Source organism: Chlamydotis macqueenii, chromosome 1 (assembly GCF_036417535.1).
Source record: "Chlamydotis macqueenii isolate bChlMac1 chromosome 1, bChlMac1.mat, whole genome shotgun sequence".
NCBI classification, from domain to species: Eukaryota; Metazoa; Chordata; class Aves; order Otidiformes; family Otididae; genus Chlamydotis; species Chlamydotis macqueenii.
The window spans coordinates 17,201,278-17,217,801 of NC_141556.1; the positions used below are offsets into that span (position 1 = coordinate 17,201,278).

At 44.4% G+C, this 16,524-nt stretch overlaps 1 protein-coding gene across 2 annotated transcripts in view; it reads left to right on the forward strand.

Moving 5' to 3' along the window:
• The window catches only part of GRAMD4 (GRAM domain containing 4), an 83,762-nt gene that overhangs the window by 21,192 nt on the left and 46,046 nt on the right, over positions 1 to 16,524 (forward strand). For both annotated transcript variants that reach the window (XM_086746854.1, XM_086746863.1), the window contains exons 2-3: positions 4,399 to 4,609; positions 14,312 to 14,432. In XM_086746854.1, the coding sequence (XP_086602980.1) occupies positions 4,399 to 4,609; positions 14,312 to 14,432 (332 nt within the window). The remainder of the gene's footprint in view (positions 1 to 4,398; positions 4,610 to 14,311; positions 14,433 to 16,524) is intronic.

Consider the following 16,524-nt stretch of genomic DNA (forward strand, 5'->3'; position numbering starts at 1 on the left):
CCTGTAGGTAATGGAAGGCCACTGTAAGGTCTCCCTGGAGCCTTGTCTTCTCCGGGCTGAACAACCCCAGCTCTCTCAGCCTGTCCTCATAGGAGAGGTGCTCCAACCCTCTGAACATACTTTAAAAATATTGACACTGATAACATCTCGTTTTGCTAGCCTCTGTGTTACAGAATTTAACCTATGTTCAGTGGAGTGATCTCTTAGTGCTTTAAAGAAAGGTTTACATTTTTAAAAGACCAGGTGGTAACACACTTAAGGGTAGGTACATTACTTCTGCTAGTAAAAAATACTGTAAATGTGTTCATGGGTACATCTCTTGGCCAGGTTATTCTGTGACTAGGGCTGAAATGCATGAACTGTGGTAGGACAAGGCTGGATGTTGTGGTCCCAAACGGTGTCCAACCCAGGCAGTTACACTGCTGGGCCTTTTCACCGGCCTCATGGGTCCTTTCATTCTTCATTACCTGAAGGCAAAACTTGAAGGGTTGGAGATTGCTCTGTCTCCAGATGTTTTTCTTGCCTCTCGCTTCTTTTTTTTTGTGATAAGTGAATGTGAATCCACTCTAAGGAGAAAACTGAATTCAGATCTTGAAATGTCCATTGAACGTTTGTGAAAGGTTGAGGGGTAATGGTTTTAAAATAGGAGGTAGATTCAGACTAGGCATGAGGAAAAATTTTTTTAGAATGAGGATGGTGGAACACTGGAATAGGTTGCCCGGAATGGTGGTTGATGCCCCATCCCTGGAAACATGCAAAGCCAGATTGGCTGGGGCTCTGAACAACCTGATCTGGTTGGAGATGTTCCTGTTCCTTGCAGGGGGTTGGACTAGATGACCTTTAAAGGTCCCTTCCAACCCTAACGATTCTATGATTCTATATGCCAGGCTATAAAAAGCCGTGGTCTTTGGGGAGTGGTGGATGAACGTGGCTTTAACAGAATGGTGAGGACTCCTGATTCTGCCCAGAACAACAATGCTCATCTGCAGCCCTGAGTTAACTGATGAGTGCTGACCAGAAAAGGGACAGCACTCTGCTGTCCTTATTATTTTTTCACAAAGCTGTATCATTAGCAGTGACAGCGTGGATGATGAACAAACAGGGTTTGGTTTACAGATACTTTGGTGTAAATGTGACTTACATGATATGTAAAACTGGTTAAACATAGATGGAGATCTTTGAGATGGGAAGGAGCGTGATACAGTTGCGCTGGTGCTTATCAGAGGTTTAAACTTCCCTGATACATTTGTTCTCTGGTAGCTATTAATAGTAGGGCCTAGAGATACTTCTGGATGTGATAGCTGACAAGTTTCTTTGTCAAATAGTCAATGAATGAACAAGAAGTGTTTCTATTTTAAACTGAGCTTTGACAAGTAATAGAACTTCAAAGAAAAGCTGTTCATAGAAAATAACCTTCGTGTGAGTTACCGCAAGTGATTCTTTTTAAGTGAAATATTGAACAGAAGGCTGCAACTTCAAGCATCTCTGATAGAGAGTTTTGAGTGTATTAGTTTCAGACTTCTGTGTTTAAGTGAATGGTGCTAATAAACCTTGGCAGAGGTGTGAACTAAGGCACATTTTGAAGGGAATGATCTGGTTTGAACTTGGTGTGAATAATCACTGCTGAAGTGTTAAAGTAAGTGGAGAATCCAAGGAATCTGGAGGGAAAGACAGAAGAGCTCTGTTGAAAAGAGGTTTGTGTTAGGAGGTGACAGTTGCCTGAAGTGCAAAGGCTGTGGGAGCCAGTAGCAAAAGGCTCTTCTTTCTTGCTCTTTGTTTATATGCCTGAAGTGACGCGTGTCTAGATCTGCCTTTTGCTTTTTCATCTCACACCAGTGCCTGGGATATGATGTTCCATGAAGCTAAGCGTGTTTTTTTTAATGTTGACCGTAGGGGGAAAAAAGGATAGTAACGGGAACCAGTGCCTGAAAATAAATTTTTACCACTACCAAAGTCCATTTGGGAGAGCATTGCAGTACCCTCCAAATTACAGAATCATAGAATCATTATGGTTGGAAAATACCTCTAAGATCAAAATGGAACGCTCTGAGCTGGGGAACAGAGTTTGTAGGAGAGAAAATTGTGTCTGGTTCCAGAGCGGTAGGTTGCTGGAGTGGCAGGATCAAGGAACTAACTTTTTTTTTTTTTTTTTTAAAGATAGAGCTTTAGACCTTTTGGTACAGAGCGTGATACGTGTAGAGCATTGAATTGGAGTTATTTGCCAGGTCTGGTTTAAATCAAAAATGATACAATGCAGTGTCTTGGAAAGCTGCAATGAGTTTACATACCATAATTAAGCTTTCTTCTATTGTCTTTTTAAAAGTAAAAAGCTTCTCCCAGTATGATTTATAATTTTAAGTATTGCTCATGTCAAATACTGACTCTGGAAGTAAAATGTCCTGGGCATTTCTCGTTCCTCAGGATGGTGTGACACCTGCACGTTCTGCAAAAATACTGACTGTGCTTTTCTCTTACAGTAAAGCTTTGATGATGCTAGTTTTAAAAAAAAATGTGAAACCATCTGTTGTGGTTTTGTTTAGTGAGGGGGGGCCTAAGGTGGTAGGTTCTGTAGGAAACTGCTAGAAGTCGCTCCCCTTTGTTCAGTGGACTCGGCCGGGCCCAGGGCGGACCTGCTGCTGGTCAAGGCCAAGCCGACTGGTAGCAGAATGTTCCGTGATATCACCTCTGCGATAATGTATTTAAGAGGGGGAAAACAAAAAAAAAAAGAGAGAGAAGAGAAGATGTGAAGAAGCTGACCGGGGGCAGAGGTGGAGAGGGGGAGGCGCAGGCCTCATGGGCCTTGCAGGCCTCACTCTCTGGCCTCTCGCCAGGGGGCTGACTGGGCCCGACTCAGCCCGGCCTGGCTGCAAGAAGTGGAGAGGAGATGAGCTGGATGATGTGAAGAGATTCTGAGAGGCGTCTGCCAGCCTGTTGTGAAGAACTCTTCTTGTGAGAGGAACGGCTGCAGACGCCAAGGTCAGTTCAGAAGGAGGGGGAGGAGTAATGCGGCTCCTGGCCAAGATTCCCCTGCAGCCTGTGGTGACGACCATGGTGGAGCAGGTTGTCCCCCTGCAGCCCATGAAGGTCCATGGAGTAGCAGAGATCCACTTGGAGCCCTTGAAAGACTCCACATTGGGGGAGGTGGATGCCTGAAGGCAGCTGTGGCCCGTGGAGGGCCTGCTGGGGCAGCTGTTCTGGAGAGACTGCACCCCGTGGAAGAGATGACCCACGACAGAGCAGTTTCATGAAGGACTGTGGCGTATGGGTGGGACCCCACAACAGAGCAGGGGAGGAATATGAGGAGTTCTTCCCCCGACCATGAAGCAGCGGCGTAAAACAATGCGTGATGAACTGACTGCAATCCCCGTTCCCTCTTCCCCGCTGTGCCACTCAGGGGTGGGGGGGAAGGTAGTAGAGATAATGTTAAGGTTGGGAAGAGGGAGGGTTGGAGGGAGGTTATCTTGTTCTCTGTCTCATTCTCCTGCTGTTTGTAGTAATAAATGAATAGTTTTCGCCAAGTCGAGTCTGTTTTGCCCGTAACGGTAACTTTAAGGATTTTCTCCCCGTCCTTATCTCAAACCTCGAGCCGTTTTTCCTTATGTTATCTCTCCCTATTCCCTCGGAGGGTGGGGGGAGTGAGAGAGAGACTGCGTAGTCTGGTCCCGATCGGGGCTGAACTACTACACCATCACAAATAAAGTGATTCTCTTTTGCGTCTCAAAGGGAGTAATAGAAATCTAGGAAAGAGTATACCAGATTGTCAGTAGTGGTAATTTTAAGAATCTTAGTTCATTTGAGTGTGGTTTATGGTTGATTTCAACAATCTCTAGTTTTTGATGGGATCTTCAGCATGGATCCGTCTGGTGGGTTTCTTCAATATACCCTTGGTACTTTGTTTTCTCAGCCTGAAGCAGTAGGGAGATATGATAGCCTCGCTGCTCTTTTACTCCGGTTTTTCTGTGAAATTAGAGATTGGTTGTGAAGCTTGGTGGATTTTCATGTCTCTGATTAGAAGAATCCACAAGTTGAAGAATGTGGACTTACCAGATAAACTTTTTGTGTAACCTGAAGTAACCTGTTAGGAACTGACTTCCTAATCCCTTCTTGGAGTGCAGGTTGTTAGCTTGTGCCCATTCTGACTTGCTTTAAAAATAGCCATGAGAAAGAGGCCATAACAGTGTGGGAAGATGGTAAATTATCAACTACTGAAAAACAAGCCATGCATCTGTTACACTGTGGAAAAAAAACTGCCTGTTAAAAGCTAGAGCTGCAGCATATTTTTCCTCCAGTGGCAGGAAGGTCCTTGAAAGATGGTTAAAAGTAGTAAGTGATTAGAATACGCGTATTTAGGTTTATTGCAAGCTTTCTAAAGTACCCTTGATGACTTGTTTCTTGCAGAGACTCCAACCGTCATGTTAAGGTAAAGCAGAAAAGTGCAGTGCTGAACATGCTAAAGAAGTTGGATAAAATAAGGTTCAGAGGTCACAAGAGAGATGAGTTCCTTGATTTAGCAGAGTCTCCAAATGCTTCAGACACTGAATGTGGAGATGAAATCCCGGTGAAAATGCCTCGAACGTCAACTCGAGACAATGAAGAGCTGAGAGATCCTGTAAGTACTTGATTTAAATATCATTATATTATGTTATATAGTTGTCAGATGGAAAAAATAACTTTAATTATTCTTTGTACCTGTATTTTGTATTTAACACTTGAAGATTTGTGGACTAGGAAGTAAGCTTCCAGTAATAGGCTTCTATTTTGTGGAAAGATCAAATTAGTATTAGGGTTCCCACTCCCTCCTATTGCTTTTTCGATAATGTGGGTTGATGGGTTTGTTAACCTTGGATGTGCTTCTGCATGCTGTCTGTTTTTTATTTGTTTTGTTGAATTGCTAACGAACAGGAAAGACTTATTTTCAATTTGAGAAGGTCAGATCTACTCGAATGGCACTTGCCAGGACTGTAGGGATAAGACTTCTGGTGGCTTCATTAGAGGGTCACACCACCTTGTTCTTCACTGCAGTGTTGTATCCAGCAATGCTTCCATGCCATAGAGCTGGTTTAAACGTCTTCAGGAGGTGAGCAAGACTCTTCAAGTGTCAAAACTTGTTGGTGCTTGTCAGCAGAAGCACTCAAACAGCCCTACCTTTTAAAAAGGCACAGTTTCAGAAAAAGTTAAATATTGGTAAAAAAACCAAATCCTGCTTTAACTGTTAAGAAATGTCTGTGTATTCTTCAGCTTGGAGCGCTACAATCTAAATTACAATTCGCCCATTTAACTGTATTATAGAATGTGATCTGGAAGTCAGTATTTGTACCACCTTATCTGGACACTCACTGTACAGTTTTTATCTGCAAAATGTGGTCAGGCTGTTGCCTGAAAGCTTGTTTCGAGAAGCACAAGGCACCACAAGTGTTAAACTGAAAGACTTCAAAACTGTATATGCTTAAGGATCTCCTTTGGGATTGGCAGCTTGTATCCTGTTGTGTAGCTATTAGGTTTTTTAAATTTAAATGGACTTGTATGGTATCACATACAATCCTGCTTATATGGAGCTCTTTTGCCACAATTCTTTTCCTATAATCATGGAACAAACAAGTAGTAATGACAGAGCATTTTTCAGTCACAAAAAGTCTGTTGTATGCAAAACTTCAGGCTCCTCAGACAAGGAAGGTCTGTTGAGTGCCTTTCTTTTGCTCTTATTCTACTGGAGACATCTGTCATCTGTTAAGATGTATGTATTGTGTATTCTGGGACTAATCTGTGCTGCTGTCCTTCCAATATGATATTTTCAGAGGTTTTTTTTGTAGGTAAATACTGGCTTATGTTCATGTCCATTTATGTGTGGAGAGCAGGGAGTACCCTTTGTATCTAACCAGAAGGATCTGGATAGCAGAGCTAGAGGCTACAGAAAGATCTACTTAAACCCTAGATACTCTTTTCTGAAATTCTTGGGGAGGATAGTAGCTCCGGGATGGTATGGCTGAGGGAATAGCCTGAGGTAAACCTGCAGTTCTGACTAGTTATAAAATCTTAGGGCTACACATCTGCAATGATGGCCTCTGTTTTCTCAAATTGTTGAGCTCAGTGTGCTGAGAAGGTAATTTGAAGAGAAACACTTTGCTTTCTGTCTGATTACATACTGTTAAATATGCTGTCGGGATCTATGTCCTTGGAATACAGTTGAGTAGAGTTCTTTAAAGACAGAGAGAAAGGGAGAGAGGAAAGCAGCAACAGCATCAGACCTGTTGTTTTGCCCTGCTCCTGATGTTTGGGAGCTTCAAACCCAGCAAGATGCTGAGACAGCCTAAAAGCAGCAGCTGTGTTACAGATAGGGGCAAAATAAGCAAACTTATGTGAGGAAAGAGGTCTGACACATAAGGGAAAAATTTTAGATGGGAAGTTTAGGAGATTAGCACTTGGCCCTCACAGCACAGGCATCCACCCACTAAGTGCTTGTGCTCATCCATAAAATGGAGAAGAAATAATCCCCTGTGCTGTAGAGATGCCAGGAGTAAAGAAAGTAATGCTTGTGTATTTAAGTCAATATTAAAATAGTGGCTGAGGTTGTGTGACCAGGGTGATTCTGAATTATGTCTCTATTTCGTATTGAGGTCATATGGTTGAATTGTGCCTGAGTTGTTTTTAATTCAGTGACAAAAACTCAAATCTTAAATTGCTTGTGCAGGGTGGTTTTCTTTTATAGGCTCTGTAAGCAACTTAGCATTATACTTTTATTACACTGATTATAGGAAGACCAAGTCTTGTTGGTTTCTTCCTGTTTATTACCTTTGGGGAACTGTTAAAAGCACACAGAAGGCAGTGCAAGTCTTCTGTGTAAATTGAAGTTAGATGTGAGCTGTACTGTGCTGCCACTTGTGTTGCTTCACTGTTTCCATTAAAATCTGAGTACAGAACTCGTGGGCTTGAAAGAGCAAGATTGGTGGCTTGGAACTGAATATAGGTGTGCAAAAATTGAGTTCAGGTGCCCTTATCTACGTCTGCAACACGTAGATATCTCTGACTCTACTCTCAGCCATTCCCTTGACAAAGGCTTCATCTCTGCCCCTATCTACTTCTTTCTTTTTTAGGGGGAGGTGGGAGGAGGAGTTTGGGGTTTTTTTTTGTTTCTGTTCAGTCTGATGTATTAATCATTATGGAGCCGTTGAAGAAAGATCTCTGTCTATTAGAACAATATAGCACAGTCATATGAATGAAAGACCCTTCTGTACTGTGCCTCAAGGGTACGCAGTGCCCTTGGAAATGTGCACGAGGTGCCTCTTCTTCATGTATGTGTCTGAACTTGACAAGCGTATGCAAAAACTTGCCACAAATGGAGGTTTTAAAGTAAAAAGCCTTGTCATAGAAGTTTGATTGCAGAGCCTTGACCATCTGCTAAGGAGAGCATTCTGTTGAACACCTCCAACAAGTGAACATTCAGTCCCAACACCTTCCATGTCCTCCTGAATTAGTAGGTGCAAAATTTACACCACGTGGAAGGGCAGGAAGGATAGCCAGATGCAGTTGTCTTATATTCTTTATCTTAAAACTGTGAGCTTTGTCTATTTAGTTCAATAATAAACACACTAACTCATGTTTGGGTAAAGCACACAGCTAGCTCCTGGTAGGAGAACCCTGAGGTTGGAAAGATTTGTTGTTTTTCTTTGAATTCTCCTCAGTGGTTTCTGAGAAAGGTATCTTGTTCAAAAGGTATCTTACTCTTAATTTTAGCTAGTTTGGTCTCAACTTAGAGATGGCTTTTGGCTTGTGTGGGTACTTTTTCCCCCTCTCATTTAAGTGCCCTGGCATATGTCGGGTATGTCTTGGATAGTAGGTACTTTCTTAGGTCTCTGTGGGTATTTGGACATTGTGATCAGATCATTGCCAAGATAGCCGTGATGGTTAACAAATTAACTTGTTGCTAAGCATCTCTTTCAGTTCCTGAATGGCTTCCCAGATTTTTTTCCTCCCTTTCCCCTTTACCATAGGTGGTTGGTTTTTTTTTTTTTTTTTTTTTTTTTTTTTTTTTTTTTTAAAGCAAAGACATTCAGCACTATATGCAGCACTGTTATTTCTGCATTGTTTTGCAAAAACATCACAGTCACGAAATAGGTAGAGCAAGTGACCTGGTGCATTCCTGTTTCCTAATAGTGAACATATTAGCATTTGTCTTGTGACATTGGAAATCCAGGTAATGCTGCTTGCTCAGTAATGAAAGTCCCCTTTATTCAGTGCCATCACAATTCCCTGTTCTGTATATGCAACGTGAGTTCCTTCCTGCTAGATCACAATTCTGCACCTAAAAAAGCTTTAAAAGGTTGCTCTGGCAACTTGATTTGGTAAGATGCAAATGTTCAGGGAGGGGGACAGTGTCCTGAAAATCGTAAATGGTCCTTATATTTGCTAGTTCTGGCTTGATTTGCCTCATTTTAACTTATGTCTTGTAATTTTGTGCTATAGGTGAATTTATGTACTCTTCATGTGACCAATGACCCATTTTTACAAAAGGGAGAAAACGTTCAGTATGACATAGAGGTGTATTAATGAAGTCAGTGCAGAGGAGGATCACGTCCCCTTCAGCAGAGTGGGGAAAGAACAAATTTGTGCTTAAGCCTGTGGAGGTTCTGTGCTAACCTGGCAGTAAGCATTGCGAATCGAAGCACTCTTGTACCTGGCGTATTGTACTGAAAGCAGTCTAATCTGCTTATGCAAGTTCCCTGCCAGCATGCTGGGATTAAATCTGAGTTATTGTGGTACAGAAAACATTAATTTAATTGCTGTTCCAGTACAGTTTGGCTTTTCCTGAGATGTGTCCATTAAAACCTTAAACACTTCTGTATTGGTCACCTCATTTATAATGCTTAAAAGGTATAAAGCATGATGCAGACATTACAGTTACGATATTGAAGTCTCTAAACCTGGCTAGCACTAGATTTAAAAAAAAAAAAAAAAGTAAAATATAGCTGTGTTTTAGGAGCTTGCCAATGTGGGTATGCTTCCCAGAATTGCTACTAAGGATTAACTATTCATGCAGACACTTTCATTCTTGAGCAGTGTTGTTGGGTTTTCCCTTTCCTTACAGCAGGTAAATGCAACAGCCACAGGGAAAGCTTTCGCGATTTGAAGTAAGAAAATGCACATGATGTGTCAGTTGAGAAACTTGGGAGATTATGACCTCTCTAGACAAGCTCTATAGTTTGTTGTGTTACTGAAGAATCATAGAATAGTTTGGGTTGGAAGGGACCGTTAAAGGTCATCTAGTCCAACCCCCCTGCAAGGAGCAGGGACATCCCCGACTAGATCAGGTTGCTCAGAGCCTCATCCAGCCTGGCCTTGAACATTTCCAGGGATGGGGCACCCACCAGCAATCTGGGCAACCTGTTCCAGTGTTCCACCAGTTTTATTGTAAAAAAATTTTTCCTAATATCTAATCTAAATCTACTTCCCTCTATTTTGAAACCATTACGCCTTGTCCTATCACTGTAGACCCTACCTGACTTTCCCCCTCCAACTTTGCTGCTCAAATGAACGTAAATTAAAATTTTGTATTTTAAACTGCTTCTTCCCTATGTTGTGTCCCGGCCACTGCCAGACCCTGAGGAGTGACTTGGATGGATGGTGATGACCCTGAGCTTGGCACGCCGTGTCCTTGCTGCTCCCCATCCTCCGTGTTTGAGAACTCCTTGTCTCTAACTTAATTACAAACTTGGAAATGAGTCCAGCGTTTTGTTAGATATTCCTAGAGAAAAATAATCCACAGATGATGTGCAAGTAAAATAAAAGGAGGGAGCTGGCCAGTTAGGTTTCTGTGTGGTGTTGAAGATCTACTGTACTGCACATGGAGAGGACAAATCCACATCTGCTCCGTTAAAAAGTGAGTTAGACCTTTTCCGTGGCTGTACAGTGAAGGTGGCATCGGTGCTCAGTGCACAAAACAAAATCCCAGGGCTCACAGGATAAAGGAGATTTTGAGAAGGAAGGGAGGGAGGGAGGGCAGAGAGCTCTCAGGTTGGGAGATGTTGTTATGAAAAGCCTGAACTGCAGATAGCTTGAAAAACACATTCGTGGGTAGATCTGGGTTTTCAGATCTGGAGCTGGATGTGACTTAGAGCAGCAACTGTGAACTCTGATAATGGGTTAGAGGCAATCTGTCATCATCAGAAATTTTCCTTTAACTCCTCTGACTCTGACTCTGTGCTCAACTCTGGCATTTTGCTGGTTTTTTAGGCACTGCCAGGCCTTGCACGTGGTCTTCGCTAAGCAATAGTGCTTGCCAACATTTTAAGAGGGCTCCTGTGTCAAATACTGTCAAAGCTAGAGAGGCAGAAGGAAAAGCAGAAATCTGTGGAAGCCTTCAAGGCTTGTGCTGTGAGTCAGAAGCAAGAAAGGGCATCTGTAGTTAAGTTGAAAGTGTAGTTAATCCAGCCAGAGTCCCAGTACTAGCCTGCAGAGGCAGCAGAAGGAGGAAACATTACCCAGTTAACAGTGGAATTAATACAAGATGATGTTTTTGTTAACTTGTGCGTGGAGTCAGTTGTGCTAACTTCCGACAGAGGTACTTTTTGGATTCAGAGGCAGGCAGTGGACTTCTAGTGAATGTACAGACCTTATTTATTATCTTTTTAGCCTGTTAACGCTTCTTGACCCAATAAGGTGTGTTGATGTGGGGGAAAATCTTGTGGGACAAAAGAAGCATCTGCTTAAATGTCTCCCTTATCACTATCCTGGACGCACTCAGTTTTCTGAATGCTTCTAACTTTTATTCATTAATACATTATGATGTCATTAATTTTTGAATTTGCGTGCTTTGTTTTCCATCAAATTTGTATCTCTGTATCTTACTACTCTGGTTAACCATTTTATTATTACACTATAATTGCATGATCTTGCTCCTAGTGTTCTTAGCAAGCAGCCTTATGTTTTAACTTAGTGGATTTTTTTTTTCCTTTTTTCTCTAATTTAGAAGGTCATTGTAACCTTTTGGGGTTAGTTTAATGATGTCTACCTGCTGATTTTTAACCCATTAACTGATGTCAGACTTCTTGGGTCCAATGCTTTAGCAGATACAGACATTTGGAAACATTCAGAAAGAGTCCTGTTCACCCATATCGCTCATTCCCCAGTTCAAGGCATCTTTTGCTTTTTCCTGCTTCTGAGGAGGCACAGTCAAAGTATCCTGGGCTTTAATGAAAGACTTACTATCTCTGAAGAAGGAAGAGTAGAGCTGCTTCTCTTGATAGATTTCTGAAATGTAGCTCATCTCTTGATGATATACTTTGAGTATCTTCAGTGAGGATGAAAACTTGAATATACTTAGATATTTGCTAGCCTCTTTCTTCTTCCTCTCCTCCTTCACCTCAGTTGCTGTGTTCCTGTCCCCACTGCAGAACATGGGGTTGAGGACCAGGGACTCATTGGGCAGGAAACAGGTGCTATCTTTGGGTTGCAGTGAGTTCATCGCACACTGTCTCTGCCACTCTTTCCTCCTCAAACTCTTCCCCTGCTCCAGCGTTGAGTCCCTTCCACGGGGTGCAGTCCTTCAGGAACAGACTGCTGCAGTGTGGGTCCCCCATGGGGTCACAAGTCCTGCCAGTAAACCTGCTCCAGCCTGGGCTCCTCTCTCCATGGGGCCACAGGTTCTGCCAGGAGCCTGCTCCAGCGCAGGCTTTCCATGGGGCCACAGCCTCCTTTGGTCATCCACCTGCTCTGGCTTGGGGTCCTCCACGGGCTGCAGGTGGATCTCTGCTCCTCCATGGGCCTCCATGGGCTGCAGGGGCACAGCCGGCCTCACCATGGGCTCCACCACGGGCACCTGGAGCACCTCTTCCTCCTCCTCCTCCTCCTCCTTCTGCACTGACCTTGGTGTCTGCAGAGTTGTTTGTCTCACACATTCTCCCTCCTCTCTCTGACTGCTGTTGCCCAGTTTGGTTTTTTTCCCCTTCTTAAATCTGTTATCCCGGAGGTACTGCTACTATTGCTGACTGGCTTGGCCTTGGCCAGCGGCAGGTCCATCTTGGAGCTGGCTGGCATCGGCTCTGTTGGACATGGGGGAAGCTTCTAGCAGCTTCTCACAGAAACTGCCCCTGTAGCCTCTCTCCGCTATCAAAACCTTGCCATGCAAACCAAATGCATGTGCAGAGCCCAGGAGCATTCCTGATGAGTACAGCATCTTGCTCTTTGACCTGTATGTGATTTTATTTGTTTTTCTATTTATTTACTTTTAGGCAGTGGCACTGTTTCTTTAGACAGCTCCGTATGAACTCCTGTGTGCTAAGAGGAGGGATTGTCCCTTTGTACCAGATGTGGATATACAACACAGAAAGCCATGCTTTAATGCCTGGCCAGCGATCTGTATTTTAACAACACTTTCCTTTAGCCTGGCTGTAGAGCGTATTGTAAGGCTGCTGCTGTTTGACCTCAGCCATGCTTTCCTCCTTGGGGCTCTCCAAGTGTCTGGCAGGTGACAACACTAAATCTTCCAGTGTAAATAAATACGACCTAGCTCTGTAGATAAGAAACCAGCACAGAGGTTAATTGCCATCCCGTGCTCATTTGCAAACAGACAGCTGTTACTCTTCAGCAGTGGCTACAAGTGGCATGTGGTACTGCACCTCTCTGGCTAAAGGCAGGTGTGAACAGGAAATCTGGAGCACGGGGAGGAGGAGGATGAGGATGTGTGCTGCAGCTCCCTGTGTGAGGACTGCCCTGGGGTATGTCTGTCTCTGCTATGCCACGGTTCATGCTGGCTCCAAAATGTGAAGCACACAGGACTGCTGCTTTGCCAACGGCTTCTGCTCCTCATCAGGGCTGGCAGTGCTGGGAGAGTGCTGTGTGGGCGTAACTGTGCTGCTTTCAGAACTGGAAATAGCATCTCTACCTGGCACTGCCTTGAAGAAGCCCAGGTGGGGATTTGATACCAGGTAAATGCCATGCAGTAAATGCCTGCAGAGTGCTAATTTGCCTGTATAGGCAAATTCTGAGGCTTAAACTCAGCATCTGTTCAGCTCAACCAAGAAAACAGATGTTTAACAGGTATCTCCACATGATTTTATTTTAAAAGTGCAAATCATTCACAACAGTGAAAGTACTTTACTGTCAGTGAACTTTCAGTACATCTTGCGTAAATCATAGGAAATGTCTTTTAATTAACTCTTGTAAATTAATTGAATTTATATATCTATGTAATTTAAGCTGTCATGGTTAAATATACGCAAGCTGACTTTTGAAGGCAATACAGGTCCTATATTTCAGAGCTCAAACAAGGGGTAAGGGAATGCTTAGTATAGGTAAAGAAATCTCTTTTTGTCTTGAGATCGTGTCTTAGATGTAGACTTCTGTAATCTAGCACTTTGGTTTTGAGTGTCAGGTGTTGGAGAAGCTCCTAGAATTCATGTTGACAGACTTTTCAGTACCTGGTGGGGACTGCACACAGTGCCTGAACAGCCATTACCTGGGAGATGCCCTCACCCATCCCTTCTCTTGCTGTCCGAAAATGTCCACTTCATGGGAGAAGGACTGCATCACCTGCCTTCTGCTGTGTGGGCTTGGGGTTTTTCTGTGCTCCCTTTGTGAACGTGCCAGTTGTCACCGCTTCTCTTAACTAATCAAGTTGTGCTTTAATTCTTGTGTATTTCTAGTGCTGAATTCATTCAGGGAGTGCTGGTAAATCAATTGAGACACATAATCTCCTTACTCCTCCTTCTCCTGCTCTGCCAGGATGAGCTTCAGGGCACCAACCGCATCCTTCGGCAGTAACTGGGCAGTCCGGGAGGTGATAGAGCGGCGGTCCTCTGCACTGATCTTTCTTGCAGAGAGACCGCACTCTTCAGAATTACACATCTGTAAATGGATGTTAAAATATACAATATCTATTTTCTGATAACCTGGTGAATATCTGGAAAAGTATTACTTTTGCTAGCTTCACAATTTTATATGTAAAACACCTTGCATGGACCATTCCTCGAGTGGGAGAAGAGGAGAGGTAATGTAGATATGCCTTTTAAATCAGCAGAAGAAAGGCTAAATGACAATGCAGCAGAACTGGTAAGGGGGAGGAAAAAAAAACTTTTTCTTTAACTCCCTCAGGTCTACAGAAGTGCATTCTGTAAACTCACGTGGGAGAGATGCTGTGCATTTGATCAGCTTTCACTCATTTTGGTAGTTTAATGCTGAATAAGAGGTATACAGAGTTGTTGATATTTGCGTGTTTATCACATGGCTGTTTCTTTACTGCCCCAGAAGTAAGTTGATGTGTTTAAATGATGAAAAAAATGTGCCTCTGAGCTGTCAGTGTGTTCTGACTTTCTTATAGGCTGGTCCAGGGACCATCATCATGGCTTCAGGAGTCCAGGATTTTAACAGAACGGAATCTGACAGACTGAATGAGATCAAAGGTCACCTGGAAATAGCCTTACTGGAAAAACACTTTTTACGTAAGTATAAAATTAATACTCTGTGGAAAGGAATGGCTTGACCCTTCGGAAATAAGGCTTCTTTAAACTGCAGAAGTTGGCATCAGAGTTTTGAGGTGGGCTCATGCTTCTCTAGGAGGAACTTAGAGTCATAGAATTATAGAATGGTTAGAGTTGGAAGGACCCTCAAAGGTCGTCTAGTCCAACCCCTCTGCAAGGAGCAGGGACATCCCCGACTAGATCAGGTTGCTCAGAGCCCCATCCAACCTGGCCTTGAACGTTTCCAGGGATGGGGCATCCACCACCTCTCTGGGCAACCTGTTCCAGTGTTCTACAAATTGCATTGTAAAAAATTTTTTTCCTAATATCCAATCTAAATCTACCTTCCTCTATCTTAAAACCATTACCCCTCGTCCTATCACAACAGGCCCTAGTGAACAGCCTTTCCCCGTCTTTCTTGTAGGCCCCCTTGAGGTATTGGAAGGCTGCTATAAGGTCTCCCTGGAGCTTCCTCTTCTCCAGGCTGAACAGCCCCAACTCTCTCAGCCTGTCCTCATAGGACAGGTGCTTCAGCCCTCTTATCATCTTCGTGGCCCTCCTCTGGACCTTCTCCAACTGGTCCATGTCCTTCTTATGTTGGGGGCTCCAGAACTGGACACAGTACTCCAGGTGGGGTCTCACCAGGGCAGAGTAGAGGGGGAGAATCACCTCCCTCGACCTCTGGCCACGCTCGTCTTGATGCAGCCCAGGATGCGGTTGGCCTTCTGGGCCACAAGCGAGCATTGCCGGCTCATGTTAAGCTTCTCATCCGCCAGCACTCCCAAGTCCTTCTCCTCAGGGCTGCTCTCAATCCATTCTCTGCCCAACCTGTACTTGTGCCTGGGATTGCCACGACCCAGGTGCAGGACCTTGCACTTGGCCTGGCTGAACTTCATGAGGTTGGCACGGGCCCACCTCTCCAGCCTGTCAAGGTCTCTCTGGATGGCATCCCTCCCCTCCAGCGTGTTGATGGCACCACACAGCTTGGTGTCATCAGCGAACTTGCTGAGGGTGCACTCTATCCCACTGTCCATGTCACCGACAAAGATGTTGAACAGGGCCGGGCCCAACACGGACCCCTGAGGGACGCCACTCATGACCGGTCTCCACATGGACATTGAGCCGTTGACCACCACTTTCTGAGTGCGGCCATCCAGCCAACTCCTTATCCACCGAGTGGTCCGTCCATCAAACCCATGCCTCTCTAGTTTAGAGAGAAGGATGTCATGCGGGACAGTGTCAAAAGCTTTGCACAAGTCCAGGCAGATGATATCCATTGCTCGTCCCTTGTCCACCAATGTTGTCACCCTGTCATTGAAGGCCACCAAATTGGTCAAGCATGATCTGCCCTTGGTGAAGCCATGTTGGCTGTCACCAACCACCTCCTTGCTCTCCATGTGCCTTAGCATGGTTTCCAGGAGAATCTGCTCCTTGCCAGGCACAGAGGTGAGGCTGACTGGCCTGTAGTTGCCCAGGTCCTCCTTATTCCCCTTTTTAAAAATGAGGGTTATGTTCCCTCTGTTATCAGGGACCTCACCAGACCACCACGACTTCTCAAATACAATGGCCAGTGGCTTGGCAACTTCATCCGCCAGTTCCCTCAGGATCCGCGGATGGATCTCATCAGGTCCCATGGACTTGTGCACCTTCAAGTTCCTCAGATGATGCCGAACCTGCTCTTCGAGTGCAGTGGGCCATTCATCCTTGCAGTCCCTGCTTGTGCCTTCCACAGCTTGGGTGGTGAGACAAGAGCCCTTACTGGTGAAGACTGAGGCAAAAAAGTCATTGAGTACCTTAGCCTTCTCCACATCCCGGGTAAGCAGGACACCAGTTTCATTCAAGAGGGGGCCTACGTTGTCCTTGGACTTTCTTTTGTTCCCTACATACCTATAGAAGCTTTGCTTATTGCTTTTTATATCCCTGGCCAGATTCAGTTCCGTCAGGGCTTTAGCCTTCCTTACCCGATCCCTGGCCACTTGCACAGCCTCTTTGTAATCCTCCCAGGCTACCTGTCTCCGTTTCCACCCTCTGTAGGCTTTCCTCCTCACTTTCAGTTGGTCCAGGAGCTCCTTCC